Raw genomic sequence first — 14,553 nt, 5'->3', positions numbered from 1 at the left:
CAGAGAGTTCTGTAGGGGCATAATGAGCTATAGAAGGGATATGGAGAAGGCGATGGAGTCAGCGAATAGGAGGAGCGGCATCAGTATGCGACGATAATATGCGGCGACAAGGTTGAGGACAACCCTGATGAATGCTGATCGGCTCTGCTGGGGTTGTCCGTGTCTAACAAATCAGAGGAAAGAGGAGGAGTTTTTAGTGGGTATGGCGATGTCACCTGGCCGAGTCTCACATAACCTGGTGACGCTGGTCACTGGATATGCGTAAATGCATTTTCCCCTCCTCGCGCAAAAAAAAGGTCCTTTTTAGTTCGTGCCAAAGTGGTTTTGGTGCCAAAGGTGTTAGTCCGGAATCGCAAGGCATCGATAAACCTTTTTTTAGGGAGTTATGTAGGACTCGGCAGATGACGTCACCCTACCCACTAAAAACCGCTCCTCGTGTCCTATTATTTCGGTACTGGAGGTTCCAATCCGATACGGTCATTCGACATTACTTCGGGTTGGCCTCTACTAGCGCGTACCCTCTTCATCCTTCTCTCCTCTAGTCATTCAGCCATCCTTCCATCTTCCACTCTTCTCATCCTCTCCATCTCCCTTCCCTTCCTTAGCCGACAACGCATCGCCTTTGTACATAGAAGGCTAAACTTCCTCCATATGCCCTCCTCCGTGGCAATTTTTTCCACAACCCGATTCTCGATCGCAAAGTCCTCGCCGATCTCGGCCTCCAACTCAGCCCTCTCTGCCGCCCATCTGGGGCACCAGAACAGGACGTGCTCCGTATCATCTAACTCCGCTCCGCAATCCCAACAACTGGTGTGACTCTCCTTACCGATCCTATGTCGGTACCAATTAAAAATTCCGTGTCCTGTGAGTATCTGCATCGTCTCGTAGTTGATGCTCCTTCTCTTGTTATAAAACACCAACAGGTTCCCAATGAGCTTCCTTGTCCAGTTGTAGGGATTGTGGAGTAGCTACTCCAGCCCCCACTTCACTTGCACTTGCGTCTCCAATACCTTCATCTCCTCCATCCAAATGGAAGCCGCCTCCTCCGGGTTCTGGTTATACATCTTCTTCACTTCATACTGCCTCCACCGCAGCCAGGCCTTGATATGGATCGGCATGGTCCCCGTAATCACACACAATGCCCCATGCGCGACCATGCGGTAGGCAGTGGACGTGCGGATCAACGCCGCCCTTTGCGCCCTCCTTACAATCTTCCTATCCTTCTCCCTCGTCAGGGATGTGGCCCATAGTGGAGCACCATAGAGCACCACGGACTCCCAGACACAGTAGTACAATCTTCTGACTGCGTCTTTTGGTCTGTTCACGTTCGGCAGGAGGCACCGTATGGCTCCCAGAAATCTGTCTGCCTTCTCCACTGCTGCTTCAAGGTAGGGGGGGGGGGGGGGAGAATCCCCTAGCACTGTCCAGCATCACTCCTAGGTACTTCACTACCCTGCTAGTAGAGATGTCCCCCCCAACCCCCACGTCAAAGCTAAAATCCATTGGGATCCTCTTCCTCGTCAGAAGACCTCCGTCTTCTCCCCGGCTAAGTGAAGTCCCGCTTCACTACACCAACTGGTGGCCACGTCGATAACCGCCCGAATCTTCGCCTCCATCACCCTAGCTCCCTGACCTTGAGAAGCACCGCCAGATCGTCCGCGAAAGCTACCACCTCCGCTTCTTTATCCCGATCCAGCATCTCCAGCACCCCGTCGTACACGAGATTCCACAGGAGCGGTCCTAAAACCGACCCCTACGGTACTCCCGCATAAACGTTCCTCCTTACGACACCGTCCCGGGCATAAAGTAGTATTCTCCTCTCGGCCAGGTAATCCTGCATAATCCCCAATAGCCGTCCTGGCAGCCGCCTCTTTACAAGCTCTTCCTTGATCTTCCTCCAACTTGTGTTGAAGGCGTTTTTCACGTCAAAGGCGACCATTACACACACCAGGCGCTTCCTCCTACACTCTTCCACCACCGCAACCGTCCTGTCCAAGGCCTCGATGGTTCCTCTTTTCCTCCTGAACCCATACTGGTCTTTCTGGAAGGGATCCCGTCCGATGCTCCTTTCCATGAGCATCTTAATCGTGTGCTCCCAGACTTTGCTCAACGCCGGCAGTATACTAATCGGCCTATACGTCGAAGATGTCGTCATATCGCGGCCGGGTTTAGGTATCAACACAACCCTGGCCTCCTTCCACACTGCCGGTATCCTTCCTCTCCTATTAATGCCATTGAGCACGTCCAGGAGCACCCCCGGTCTTCTCGCTGCTAACACTCTTATCACCTTGCCAGGGATCCCTTCCACTCCAACGGCCTTCTTCGGGTTGCATCTCCCGACGGCTATCATCATTTCTCCTCCCGTTATCTCCAACTCTTCATCCCCGCCGTCGGGCGATGCAATCGGTGTATCTCCTACAAACTCTTCCTGACCATGCGGTCGCAATGTGGGCCTGGTGACGAAGAGATCGTCCAGGATCCCCGCCACTCTTTCCTTTCCAAGGGGCTCATTTGGTGTAAGCTGCATCAATTTCTTCCTGATCACACGATACGGCCTGCCCCACGGATCCTGATCCAATGTGGCGCAGAACCCCTTTCAGCTCTCCTCCTTACTTTGTTCAATCGCCCTCTTCAAACGCCTTCTCGACTCCTTAGACTCGGCTACCAGAACCGCCGCCTCCTTCTTACGGGCCGCCACCGCTCGCTGAGCTCTTCTTCTCGCTTTGTGACTCGCCTTCCTCAGCTCAGCGATCTCCTCGTTCCACCAATAATTCATTCTTCTTCTTCCTAGTGCCGGGTACCTGTTTTTCAATTCTGCGGCACACGTGCGCTCCAGACTCTTCTGTAATCGCTCCCCGCATGCCGCTTCGTCATAATTACAAACCTCGTCGTTGTAAAACTCGTCAAATCTTTCCAGAAATTTGTCCGCCTCCATGTTCTTCGTCACGAATTTGTACGCCCCACCAACCACCCGCTTAACACTACTCGCAAACACGTGCATTATATAAAAATGGTCAGAGGCTGAGTACCAATCCAGAACGGTGCTCTCCCTCCAACCCAGCACCATCCGTCTACTAATACACAATATATCCGGGAAACTAGTCCTTCCATTTCTCAGAAAGGAGTAGTTTCCCGTCGTCCTAACCGGCAGTAACTCTCTTCTTGTGATCACGTCCAGCAGACATGTTCCCCTCCATTCCGTCCTATTGCCACCCCATACTCTCGCCTTGGCGTTAAAATCACCGGCAATCATCCTCCCTTCCTTCAGAACACAATCCAATTCCGCCAAGTAGGCATCAAATCCATGCCTAGTCGTGTTTGGGGAACAATACCCACTGACGCAAAACACATCACCGACCCTAACGCCTACAATCCCAGTCTTACGGACCAGGGCCTCGCTGATCGCGTGTCTGCCGTTGAGCAGGGTGACCCATATGGATGCATCCTCGCCCTCGTCATTAAACCACCACGACAATTGCCTATAGGGCTCAGAGATGACCACAATGTCCACCCTGCTCTCACACACATACTGCATCATCAGGTCTTGCGCAAGCCTGCACCTATTTAAATTAATTTGTAACACTCTAATTGCGTCCCCGTCTGAAGCTACTAATACCAAGGCGTACCACTGGGCACGCCAACGAACCGGTTATGTGCCTGACATTCGCTCCTCCCATCTTCACGCACATGGCACATCTTGGCTCACTGGTGCACTCGCTTATGACGTGCTCCGAGCTACCGCATTTCCTGCAGAGCTCCCTCCCGGCACACGCCACTGTACACCTTGCCGCCACATGCCCCAGCATGTGGCATCTGAAGCAGCGCTGTACGTTACTCAGTTGCCTTATGGAGGCAACTGTCAGCTCTTCCTTCTCCTTCTCCTCGCTTTCTGCTCGCCACACTGTTCTAAGGAGGACAGGATACCCTTTATCACGTTCCCCTGATGCCCTCGTCGTTGTCCTTGTCCAATTTGAGTTTTCGGATCGCCATACCTAGCATCTGAACCGCTCCCGCGAGGGCCCGGATCAATCCTTTAAGTTCCACCCTAGAGATCAGGACGTCTTCTTCTTCTTCACTGTCGCTAGGCTGGGTATTCTCCCTGGTACTATCCTCCAGCTCGCTAGCCTAATCTGCCTCCTTTGGTGTTTCTATCTACCACCTTCCTCGCCAACTGCACCGGTGGCCCTTTCCTAGGTATCACAGGCGTGGTGAAGTCGCTGTCCATTACACCGTAGGAACCGTCCGACTCCTCCGCCACCTCCACCTGAGCTCTATCTCCAATCGTCGGGCTTCTCTGGAGCTTCTTCGTAGGTCTAAAGGGATCACCCTCTTCTACTCTCTTCTCCCTCGGGATTACCGATATGGTGACATTCTCATTCAACCTGATATCCGCCACCTTTCTCGGCTTCTCCCCACCTAGTGATAGCTTCCTCGTCTCTCCTTCCTTATCTCCTTTCTCCCCGGTAGCAATTACCGTACGAGGGGATGCCCGGGGATCCACCTCCCCCCGCCGTTCTTCCAGTCGCATGATGACCGTCGGGTCGAACCTGGGAAGCTACTCGAACTCCCGACGGGGCCTGGGGGCTCCGAAACCCCCTGCGCCGTAAGTTTCAATCCATTTCTCGTCTTATCCATATTTATTATAATTGTAATTCATCGTCCATGTGAATTGCCAGGTCGTCGACATCCCGTTGTAAGCCATCCAAACATATCCAAACATAGCCAATAAACTCGCCGTGTCGTCAACAAGTTAGCAGTCTGGCATAATAAATAAATAATAATAATAATATTAAAGTCCAACTAACCTTATTGTCACTATTTAAAACAGTCTACTAACTAAATTATCCATTAATTAAAAACCATTAATGAACCTGATCATATCTACGAATAAATAAATAAATAAACACAAAATCCATACACATCTAGGTGCAGAGCATCGTAGTGTCCTCAATAAATATAATAAATATAATTATATAATCTTAAAGATTTACCATATTCAAGCTAACTAACGCCTGCGCTTCGATAAGAGACCCGATGATGCATACGCAGATTGCCACACGCATAACTAGATATATAGTACAAAACGATATACAATCAACTGGCTAAATAAATAAGTAAATAATAATAACCAAATAAGCTAAATAATAAATAATAAATAAATAAATAACCAGCATAACTAATAATAAATAATAGATAAATAGATAGATAACTCAACAAATAAATAAATAAATAAGCCAATAGCACCTAGTTAATAAATAAATCGAAAAATATAAGTGGGAATGCATATACCTGCATACCCCAACCTACACAACATGGCAAAACTCAAATAAAATAAAAACCTCCACCCTTCATGCGCAGCACCCTTCATATTCATTTATTCTCATTTATCCACTTATTCCCCACGGAAGTTCGGCTCGAGTGGCGAAATAAATAGAATAAATAAAACAAATAATCTAATATAGTGAAATACGGTATATAATTAGAACTCTGGCCGACCCGACTTTATTTCTTCCTAATAGGAACTTAAGTCGAGCCAGCCGTACATAGTCTAGTGTGCTGCCCGTAAGGTGGCGACGCCACGCATCGGCGCGACGAATCACCTCGCCTGCGCATCGCTCGGCTCCACACGTGCGTCCTGCCGCTACCATTAATAATGGCGTCAGATCTATCCATGTGCGCGTTTCGATATTAAAGAAAAACGCGTATTTCTCGTATCTCACGTTGTCGTGCAACGCGAGTGCAACATCACATCCAGTGATGCTCGATAACCATTCTTACACGCCGTTGCGTTCGAATTACCAACTCTACGACGAATAACCTACCAGTAAGTATCCGTGTCTATACGCGTATACGTGTATGTTCGTAATTAATAAAAATAAAATAATAAATTGTCACAATATATCGATCCAATACCACGTAAATAAAGGTCCCGCGACGCGTGAATATCTTACTTAAACGTCTCTTCTTATGATATTTACTTATAATGATAGTGACCGCGCCAGATAACCTCCATTCCCAAACAGAGAATGAATGGGAGAATGACAGCCGAGCCACACGCGAAATGGAGCGTACACTCTAAATGCACGCAGCCTTTGTATTTTAACAAAAACATGCAGTGTAAGTAAGTATACGTAAGTAATATTATTACTACTTACAGCCCTCCGCATAACCTTATCCGTCCACTGCATCGCATGTCGAGCCACACTCCTCCAGTAGAGTACTAAAACTGCCAACCTCACGATCACTAGAAACACCACTGAGATCACTGTAGAAGCCTCCTGCGTAAGCTTTGTCAGAGAACCAGGCTACGTCGCTAAAAAATTTATGTGCTCTACCTTAACTCGTACCAGCTCATGACACAATCATCGACAAGATTTACCCTGCCTCTAGCAGTAAGTACTACCCTCTTATATAACTATGCATAAAAACAAATAAATATAACTACACCATGCCTAATTCCAATTACTTAAATATATATATAAATAAATAAAGTAGATAAAATAACATAGAAATAAAATAAAATAAAATCTCCACCTACAGGGTTTAAAGAACAACAACACCATCTCAATTCAATTTAATAAGCAGTACGAACCACCAGTCACAATACCCTTTATTCTATATTATTACAGGAATCGCCACCTCCTTACAATATCATTGCTTCATAGAAGCAGTCAAAATAAAATACAAAAGACTTAAAACTAGACAGTCGCTGTAAGTACACTATAATCGATTAATCTAAAAATAGCCTATTCCATTATAAAATATCTACTAACTATCCTTATAAACACCCTTTTACTGTCACTTAATATAAATAATGTAAATAATGTAAGGTAGCCACCTGTCACAATAATCCTCGTTATATCCTATTTCAGGTATCACAACCTCCTTCGCAGTATACACGCAGCCTCATATACCAGGTTCATCCCACTCGTTCACTTATGAATAAGAATACAAGAACACTTAAACTAGGCAGTCTAGTAAGTAGAACTAAAACTCTTAATCTAGAAATTACTCTGTCGCATGTATAAAATTAATGATACTATAACTACGAAATTCCACCTCCCAATATAATTCTTTGTTTCTACCTACAAATCGAGAACTCAATTACACATCCCATTGCCTTCTTTACCAAAACTTTACCTCATAAGGGTACGTACTCCTTCATTATATACTATATTAATACATGGGATAAATAATCATCTAATCGTCCAAGAGCCGTGATAACTAATCGACAGCTCGTTTCTTTATTTACAGATAACGACTCATCGACTCTACACTAAAGCACCATAAAAACCTTATCACAACCATCTATAAAGGCCAATAATTATACCTACAGCATGCTCACCTATCATAGTAAATAACATTAAATCTCTATAATACCGTGTAAATAGTCCATTGTTAAAAATAACAGTAGATATTACAATGAGATACACATCATGACGATCGTTCATAATCTATTTCAGATATCGAATCACATTCACCTATCATTACACAATCCAGGAACTAACTCCCTCCAACTCTAGAAAGTAAGTACATCCTACTATATACAAGACTAAGTAGTACTTCAAATATTAATAAATAGGATAAATAAATAGGATAAGTACTAATCGACAACTCATTTCTTTATTAACAGATAACTCGTCGACTGACAAGAACAACATAACCTACAAACTTTGAACTATATTCCTTCACAACGAGGCATTTTATAACTTTTTTCCGCACTTCTCCGTTCTAAACTGCAACGCCCCTTGTAAACAACACCATTAGATACACACCTACAATAAAAATATAATAAAAATATAATCCTACACTCACATAATACACCTACATCAACGATATCTCGACGAGTACTAATTACAATAAACCGCAATAATTTATCCAAGCACACATCCCACTTATGAAAATTGTATTTTACACACACTCCAACCACATTTAATCATTCCCGCAGTCCCAGCAAACTCAACATCCCCTTCGTTTTGTATTATATAATGTAAACATCATCGTCCTAACCGACTATAACCTAGACTAATAATTTTCTAATTTTCCCATATATTAGTTACAGGCAGCTAAGACACTCCACTTATCGATATTCACGCGTCACCCTCGCCTTATTGTCCACTAAAAGGGGTCAAAAACCTAACCGCCTCTTCCGAATTTATTATCATAATCTAGTCATCGTCCGTTACACTACTAACATTTATTTATTACAGCTCATTTATTTATTTATTACACTCCACCACTCTCTTACATAATTATTTTCACTCTATCGCACTTGCTACTCATTTTTATATTACTACGAACACACACCTCACATTTTTATACCGAAAAAACGCGACATAAAATTCACTTAGAGGGAACGCGCCGAAACACGTCCTCTCCCTACGACATCCCGAGCCGAACATCGATAGACATCGATAAACCTGGAAGGTTTCAATAAATTGTGCTCTTTTAGCCACACGTTGCCAAGCTTTTCTTTTGCGAAGTCAGCCACTCCTTGTCCCTGACTTCTAAGCTCAGCCCATTGCTTCACGTGTTCATCCTTAAGTCTCTTGCTGGCCTTCTCAATGTCCTCTGAAGTAGCCGGCCAATTAATCCTCAGTGAGTTGGCAATTTTCTTTAACTTCTTATCTGTGTCCTCGCCGATCAAGCTCGCTGTCGCTGGATACGTTGATTCCTTTATTTTTAACGCGCTCCTTAGGGTACCGAGTTTTACTATATGCTCAAATCTCAATAACCCTAGACCTCCATAATTTCTAGGGGCGTAAAAGAACCCGGTAGCAGTTAATTGTACTAAGTGCAGAATTGATTTAATCTCCTGCCTGACCTCGCTATCCATAAGTTTTACAACACCGTCTCCTGGTGGATTTATTAAAAGCTGGTAAATAAATCGAGGGAAAATATATTTTGTTAATAATTCTATTTTCTGGCATGGTTTCAAGGAGAGTTTGCGGTCTCTCCTCACCATGCTCAGGATTTCAGGCACAGCTATGCCACAGTGGACGCCTTTCCAGGGCCCAATCTTTGCGCCCAGATACCTGAATGCTTCCTCTGGGTTCACGTCTGGTATTTTATCTGAGCCAATTTTGATGTCTGGGTCCTTGATGAACCAGGTGTCCTTTTTTGTTACCACCTGGAACGTTTGGCTCTTATCTATTGATATTCTCATTCCCAGACTATCCAGGTATCTGTGGAGCTCGTCCACTGTGCTTCCCTCTCATCTTCACCAAGTAATACGATATCATCGACGAAGGCCAGCACAGGGATTTTATTTCTTTCGTTAATAATAACGCCACCGGTCTTTGTGTTTATTCTTTCTAAAAGCGGCTCGAGGCACAGATTGAATAGCAGTGGTGACAACGGGTTACCCTGCTTAACCCCTCTGAGGACTTCGATTTCGCCCCCTATATTATCCTTTGCCTTTATAGTTGTTCTGCATCTCGTGTACATCTCGACAATTATGTCGATTATAGCGGCCGGTACGCCTTTCCGCGCCAGGGTGTCATGTCAGACCGGTCGTATTTACCGAGCGAGAGGAGGCCCTGGGACCGACCTTCCTCCCGTCGTTCGTCCAGACGTATGATGGCTGTCGGGTCGAGCCTGGGACGCTACTCGAATCACCGACGGGGCCTGGAGGCTCCGAAACCCCCTGCGCCGTAATTATTTTCCCTTTATTCGACTTATCCATATTGTTTATTTGTGTTCAAGTCCGTGGAAATAGCCATAGTCGCCAACAACCTTGCTCAAAACCGTCCAAATGTATCTACTCGTAGACCAAAAGCTCTCCAAATCGTCAACCAAGCCATCCATTATCATACTCCAGTTGCATTCTCAAGAGGGAGCCCGGCTCGAGCAGCATAATTCGATAATAATGAGCAGATATCAGAACTCTGGTCGACCCAACTTTATTCCTTCATAATATGGGCTTACGCCGAGCCGATACGTTCTCACCCTCGCCCGCGAGGTGGCGCCGCCACATGGCGACGTAGCGAACCACATCTCATGCCCGTCACGCATCGTAGCCACATAACAACTCCTCAATCCCTACATGTTTATCATATTTATTGTTGAGGTTATTCGATGTGTAAACAGAGAAAACACGTGGATAAATTGTAAGGCAGAAAATATATTTAAATAGAAGTGTAATAAGTAAGAATACAATTTGAGCTGGTCCAGATCCGCACGCTAGCTGTGTTACCCAATAACTGAAAAACCCCGAAGCCAACGTCGCCTGTCTACTGTTTATGGCCTGACTTCGTCGCAGTCTTTTGTCTACGCGCTGTCGATGGCTTCAGTGCTTGAGAAAACTAAAAAGACCAGATGTAGAGTTTTCTTAGAAGTGGTAACCACTTCAACATTTATCATAACATACCCGGTTTGTAACCGTCAAAATAACTGCCATAACCTCAACTTTACCATTACGCATCTTTTAACAACACTAGCAACCATATACGGTTCAAATGCCCTATCTAATTACTATAGTACAACTATAACGCCACTGCAACTCCCCACTGTCCACCAATAGTCCACTGCTTCGCTTTCAGTATTTGATAGCATGTCATTGACCTTCCTGTCGCAACGGTTTCCTGTTATTTATTTTACTTATATCAAACATGTAAAACACGCCCCACAATAACACTATTAGGAGCTCTCGATACACTCTATTTCATTATTATTTTACGATCACACACGTCTCATTTTGCACTAATAATATCCGAAAATATATGCCGTTGGCAGGAACGATCCAAAACACGACCGTCCACCTTCACCGTCTCGAGCCGAACTTCTGAGTTTCTAAATCCTGTCCTCGACTTCCCCGACAGTAATCGGCCCGAAGTAATCACCCAGTAGCAGCTCTGGTTCGCTCCTTTCAAATACTTCAATGTTCGTTGTCCCCCATAGATCATTGTAAAGCCTTCTAATTTCATCTGCCTCTCGCGGTTGTTTGGCTGGCTGTAGACTGGTCATGTTATTAACGATGGCATCGGCCAACCTCTTTAGACATTCATTGTACAGTTCCTGACAAAATGCGTATAAAAATTTCTTTTTGTGATTTCTTACAGCTTTTTTTTATTTTTTAATTGTTTTGGCTGCTTTTTTATCATTTAAGCTGCTTTGGGGCTTCCCCCTTTTATCTCTTAGAGCTCCATAGAGATGTTCATTTAAAAACTTATCTAACTCTGCTTTCAGTGCTTCCACCTTATTTTTCCTGTCTTCCCAAATTTTACACAACAGAGTGTACACTTCCCTTAATATCGGGGGCACCACGGCAGGCTTTTCGATCTCGTTAATAAGGCATTGTTGCCATTCGCGAACCATTTCATCATTATTAACAATCCTGTCTTGGTTTTCTAGCTCCATGACTGGTTCAACGAGGTCGCACCCGCCCTCTGTCGCAGAGGCTTCCTCCTGAAGGTCCCCTTCTATTTCAATATTTCTTAATGCTTTTCATTTATTTCGGATTTGCTCAGCAGTCTTTGTGGTTAATATCCTGCTGATCTCTATATTGGGGAATCTATGATCTTTATAGATCTCGTCAAGCTCCTTCAGGAGGGCAACCTCCTCCGCTTTCCATGCTCTACCAATTGCCATTGTTGGGGAGTCCGTTCCCCTTCTTTTAATATTCCTTACGGGGGGGTGCGCATATCGTTCGTGGGTCGATAGACCCCTTCGGGATTTGAAACTCATGGAGCAAGCGCCACACCTAAAGCGACCTTCACTAATTTGCGTATTGCCGCTGCATTCAGGAATGTGACACCTTACCCCATGAAGTTTCCGGGAGCACCTACTGCATTGCCGACAACCCCAATTAATGGGGACTTCCAAATGATGTTCATTAAGGTGCCTGTCCAAGTCAGTTAAGTTCATAAAAAGGAGGTGTACTTCCCTCTTCTCGCAGACCGGACAAGCAATCTTATTCCCCATTAATGGGACCAAAATCGTATCCGGGGATATGCCTACGTTGTCATCTGTAGTCCCCTCCGGAGCTAATAAATCCGCCACAGCGCCTCCGCGACTGAGAGGCGCTGCGTCCGAAGCTTCAATATTCTTATCGAAATTTGCAAATTGATTTTGTTCCTGTACAACTGTTCCAAATGTTACCAAATCATTAGCCTTGGTCATGCCAGTCGTTACCAGACATCATAGGAACAAGTTCCTATCATAAGTTGTTATTCATTACATTCACGGTAAATATTGTTAATCGGCAAGCCGATTAATATTGTGTCTTTCGCTCCTGCTGCTCCACACTCCGTTTAACCATGGACGTCGCGTCCGGGGGACTATTTCCCACGCCGACGCGGCACACATGTTGCCGGCGGTACCACGAGGAGGTGGGAATGTGATTTGGGCAGACGAGACCGAGGTCCCCCTGCCCCCGAGCAACTATGAGATCCCAGGGATCCACAGCACAACCGTTTAATCGCGGCATGCTAGCTATCCCTAAGAGAATCATAGTTTCTCTCGCCGTTTACCCGCGCTTTTTTTGAATTTCTTCACATTGACATTCAGAGTACTGGGCAGAAATCACATTGTGTCATCACATTGTGGGGGCCATCGCAAAGCCGGATGAGGTAGCTAGGAACCTCGAAGTGCTCCAGGGCCGCCACTGTCCTGTCCCATGGTATGGAGTTGAACGACGCGTTGACGATTTCCAAAGAGACCGTCAGCGCCACGCCGTTCCGGGAAACCATGTCCTCCGTGAGTGCCCGCACGTGTCTGACCGCGTCAATCGTCGGGCGTCCCTTCCGGAAGCCGTACTGGCTTTCGTGCCAACGTGGCACCTGGCTCGCTATGTGTCGCTCCAAGCGAGTGGCAACTACCGTCTCGAGCAGTTTGCCGACCTCGTCTAGCAGGCATATCGGCCGGTACGCTGACGGCGAGGTCGTCGATCGGTCCTCTTTACGGAGCAAGATCAGCCTGCGCCGTCCGCCATGCCCGGGAGTAGGCTCCCTCTTTCAGGCATCTTGTGTAGAGGCGCCGAAGTCTGGGGGCCATGACTCCCATCACTTCCCCCCAGATCCGACCCGAGATTCCGTCTGGGCCCGGCGCCACGTTGCGGGTGGCCATTCTTCTGGTCGCCTCCCATATCTCTTCCTCTGTGACTTCCCAGTCATCCCTCCATTCCAAAGTCCGTGTCGGTTTCCGCAGCCGTTCTGTCGCCCTGTCTTCTTGCGAGGGGAACAGCGTCGCGATGATCCGTAGCAGCAGCGTAGGTTTCATTTCCGTCGTTGCCAGGGAGCCCTTCGAGCGCAGTTTCCGCGTCACCGTCCTATACGGCCTTCCCCATGGGTCGGCCTCGACTGTTCCGATCAGTTCGGACCAGGCACGGTCCTTCGAGTTTTTAATCTCCTTTTGCAGCGAGCGCCGTAGCATGCGGTACGCCCGGTAGCGCGAGGAGACTTCTTCTTCGTCGCGTCGTCGCCAGCGGCGGGCCCTTAGGTACTGTCTTCGGGCCCGGACTCATCTCTTCCTCAGCTCCGCGATGTCAGGGTTCCACCAGTAGACTGCCCTGCTTCGCACCGTGCCTGGTGTAGCACGTGGCATGGATGCGTCGCAGATTGCTGTCATGGCTCGGCGTAGGTTCTCGGCCTTCTCTTCCATTTCTGTTTCGGTTGTCGTCGTCGGGGCCTCCCAGCTCCAAGCTGTTGCTATGGCAGCCGCCCGAAGTAGATCCCCGTTCATCTCCTTAACCTTCCATCTTGGCGGTGGGCGCGCGTGTCCTTTCCTCGGCGGACCGCGACCATCGCCTGTAGTCCACGTTCGGGGTCCAGGTGTGTCTGCCTCCATGAATATGTAGAGGTGGTCCGAAAGTGTCTCGACTCCTTCAGCTACTCTCCAGCCTGAGATCCGCCTGAATGCATCGAGGCAGGCCCATGTGATGTCGACGATGGAGCTCCCTCTCCACGCCACGCAGGTACTGGTCGAGTCCCTATCCATCAACAGAAGTCCAAGAAGTCCAACAAGAAGTCTGCCACCAACGCTAGGGCGACCGTGTTCTCCCGAATGGTTTGGTAGAGCAGGTATTGCGTTCGCCTTGACCTTCCCAGGTTAGTCTGGAGGATGCGCATTTTCAGTCCCCTAGTGTCGTCACTTCTATGGCTTCCTCCGTGCCAGCTTCTTTGTTCACAGGCGTAGGGTCTCCTTGCGACGGGGAGCCTTTCTCGTTGCCGCTTGCAGCTGTGGATCCGCGAGTGGCTCCTTTTGTTCCTTTCTTCGGGGGGGGGGGGGGCAGGCTGGTCCACCCATCCTGTGCACAGATGGTGCTTCAAGTGTCTCGCAGAGCAGGCATTTCGGGCTCGCGGCAGTGCATGCTTTCGCTTGGTGCCCTGGTTTGCCGCATCTGTAGCATAGGTGCCCCTTGTCCTCCTTGGAGGTGCAGGTCTTGCTTACGTGTCCAATCTCCAGGCACCTGTAACACTGTAAAGGTCTTCGCTCGATGGCTTCAACCTTCGCTGTCGACCAACCTATGGCGAGCCTGGGCCAGTTTCCTCACTGCACCTGCCGGGGTTCTCCATACACCTGGAATCTGGGAAACGGGACCAGCCGTCTCTAAAC

General features: G+C 47.2%; 1 protein-coding gene and 1 long non-coding RNA gene across 4 annotated transcripts; one reads left to right on the top strand and one right to left on the bottom strand.

Moving 5' to 3' along the window:
* Positions 1–542: 542 nt before the first annotated feature.
* LOC117215648 lies at positions 543–1,118 on the bottom strand. The gene is made up of 2 exons (XM_033462033.1): positions 990–1,118; positions 543–902 (listed from the first exon to the last, which is right to left on the bottom strand). Exons 1-2 carry the CDS (start codon positions 1,116–1,118, stop codon positions 543–545), a joined length of 489 nt encoding a protein of 162 aa, XP_033317924.1.
* A 4,522-nt stretch (positions 1,119–5,640) lies between these two features.
* LOC117215646 lies at positions 5,641–8,180 on the top strand. Of its 3 annotated transcripts, none has more exons than XR_004489171.1 (4): positions 5,641–5,824; positions 6,158–6,392; positions 6,630–6,711; positions 6,873–8,180. It is a non-coding gene; the product is annotated as an uncharacterized LOC117215646 (long non-coding RNA). The 3 variants fall into 3 exon arrangements; XR_004489170.1 differs by having other exon boundaries at positions 6,630–7,526; positions 7,634–8,180; XR_004489169.1 differs by having other exon boundaries at positions 6,630–8,180.
* The last annotated feature ends 6,373 nt before the right edge of the window (positions 8,181–14,553 follow it).

This window comes from Bombus bifarius, unplaced genomic scaffold (assembly GCF_011952205.1).
Source record: "Bombus bifarius isolate JDL3187 unplaced genomic scaffold, Bbif_JDL3187 scf7180000009761, whole genome shotgun sequence".
NCBI lineage: Eukaryota > Metazoa > Arthropoda > Insecta > Hymenoptera > Apidae > Bombus > Bombus bifarius.
The sequence above is the reverse complement of the archived record's forward strand: the minus strand, read 5'-3'. Positions and strand labels throughout refer to the sequence as shown.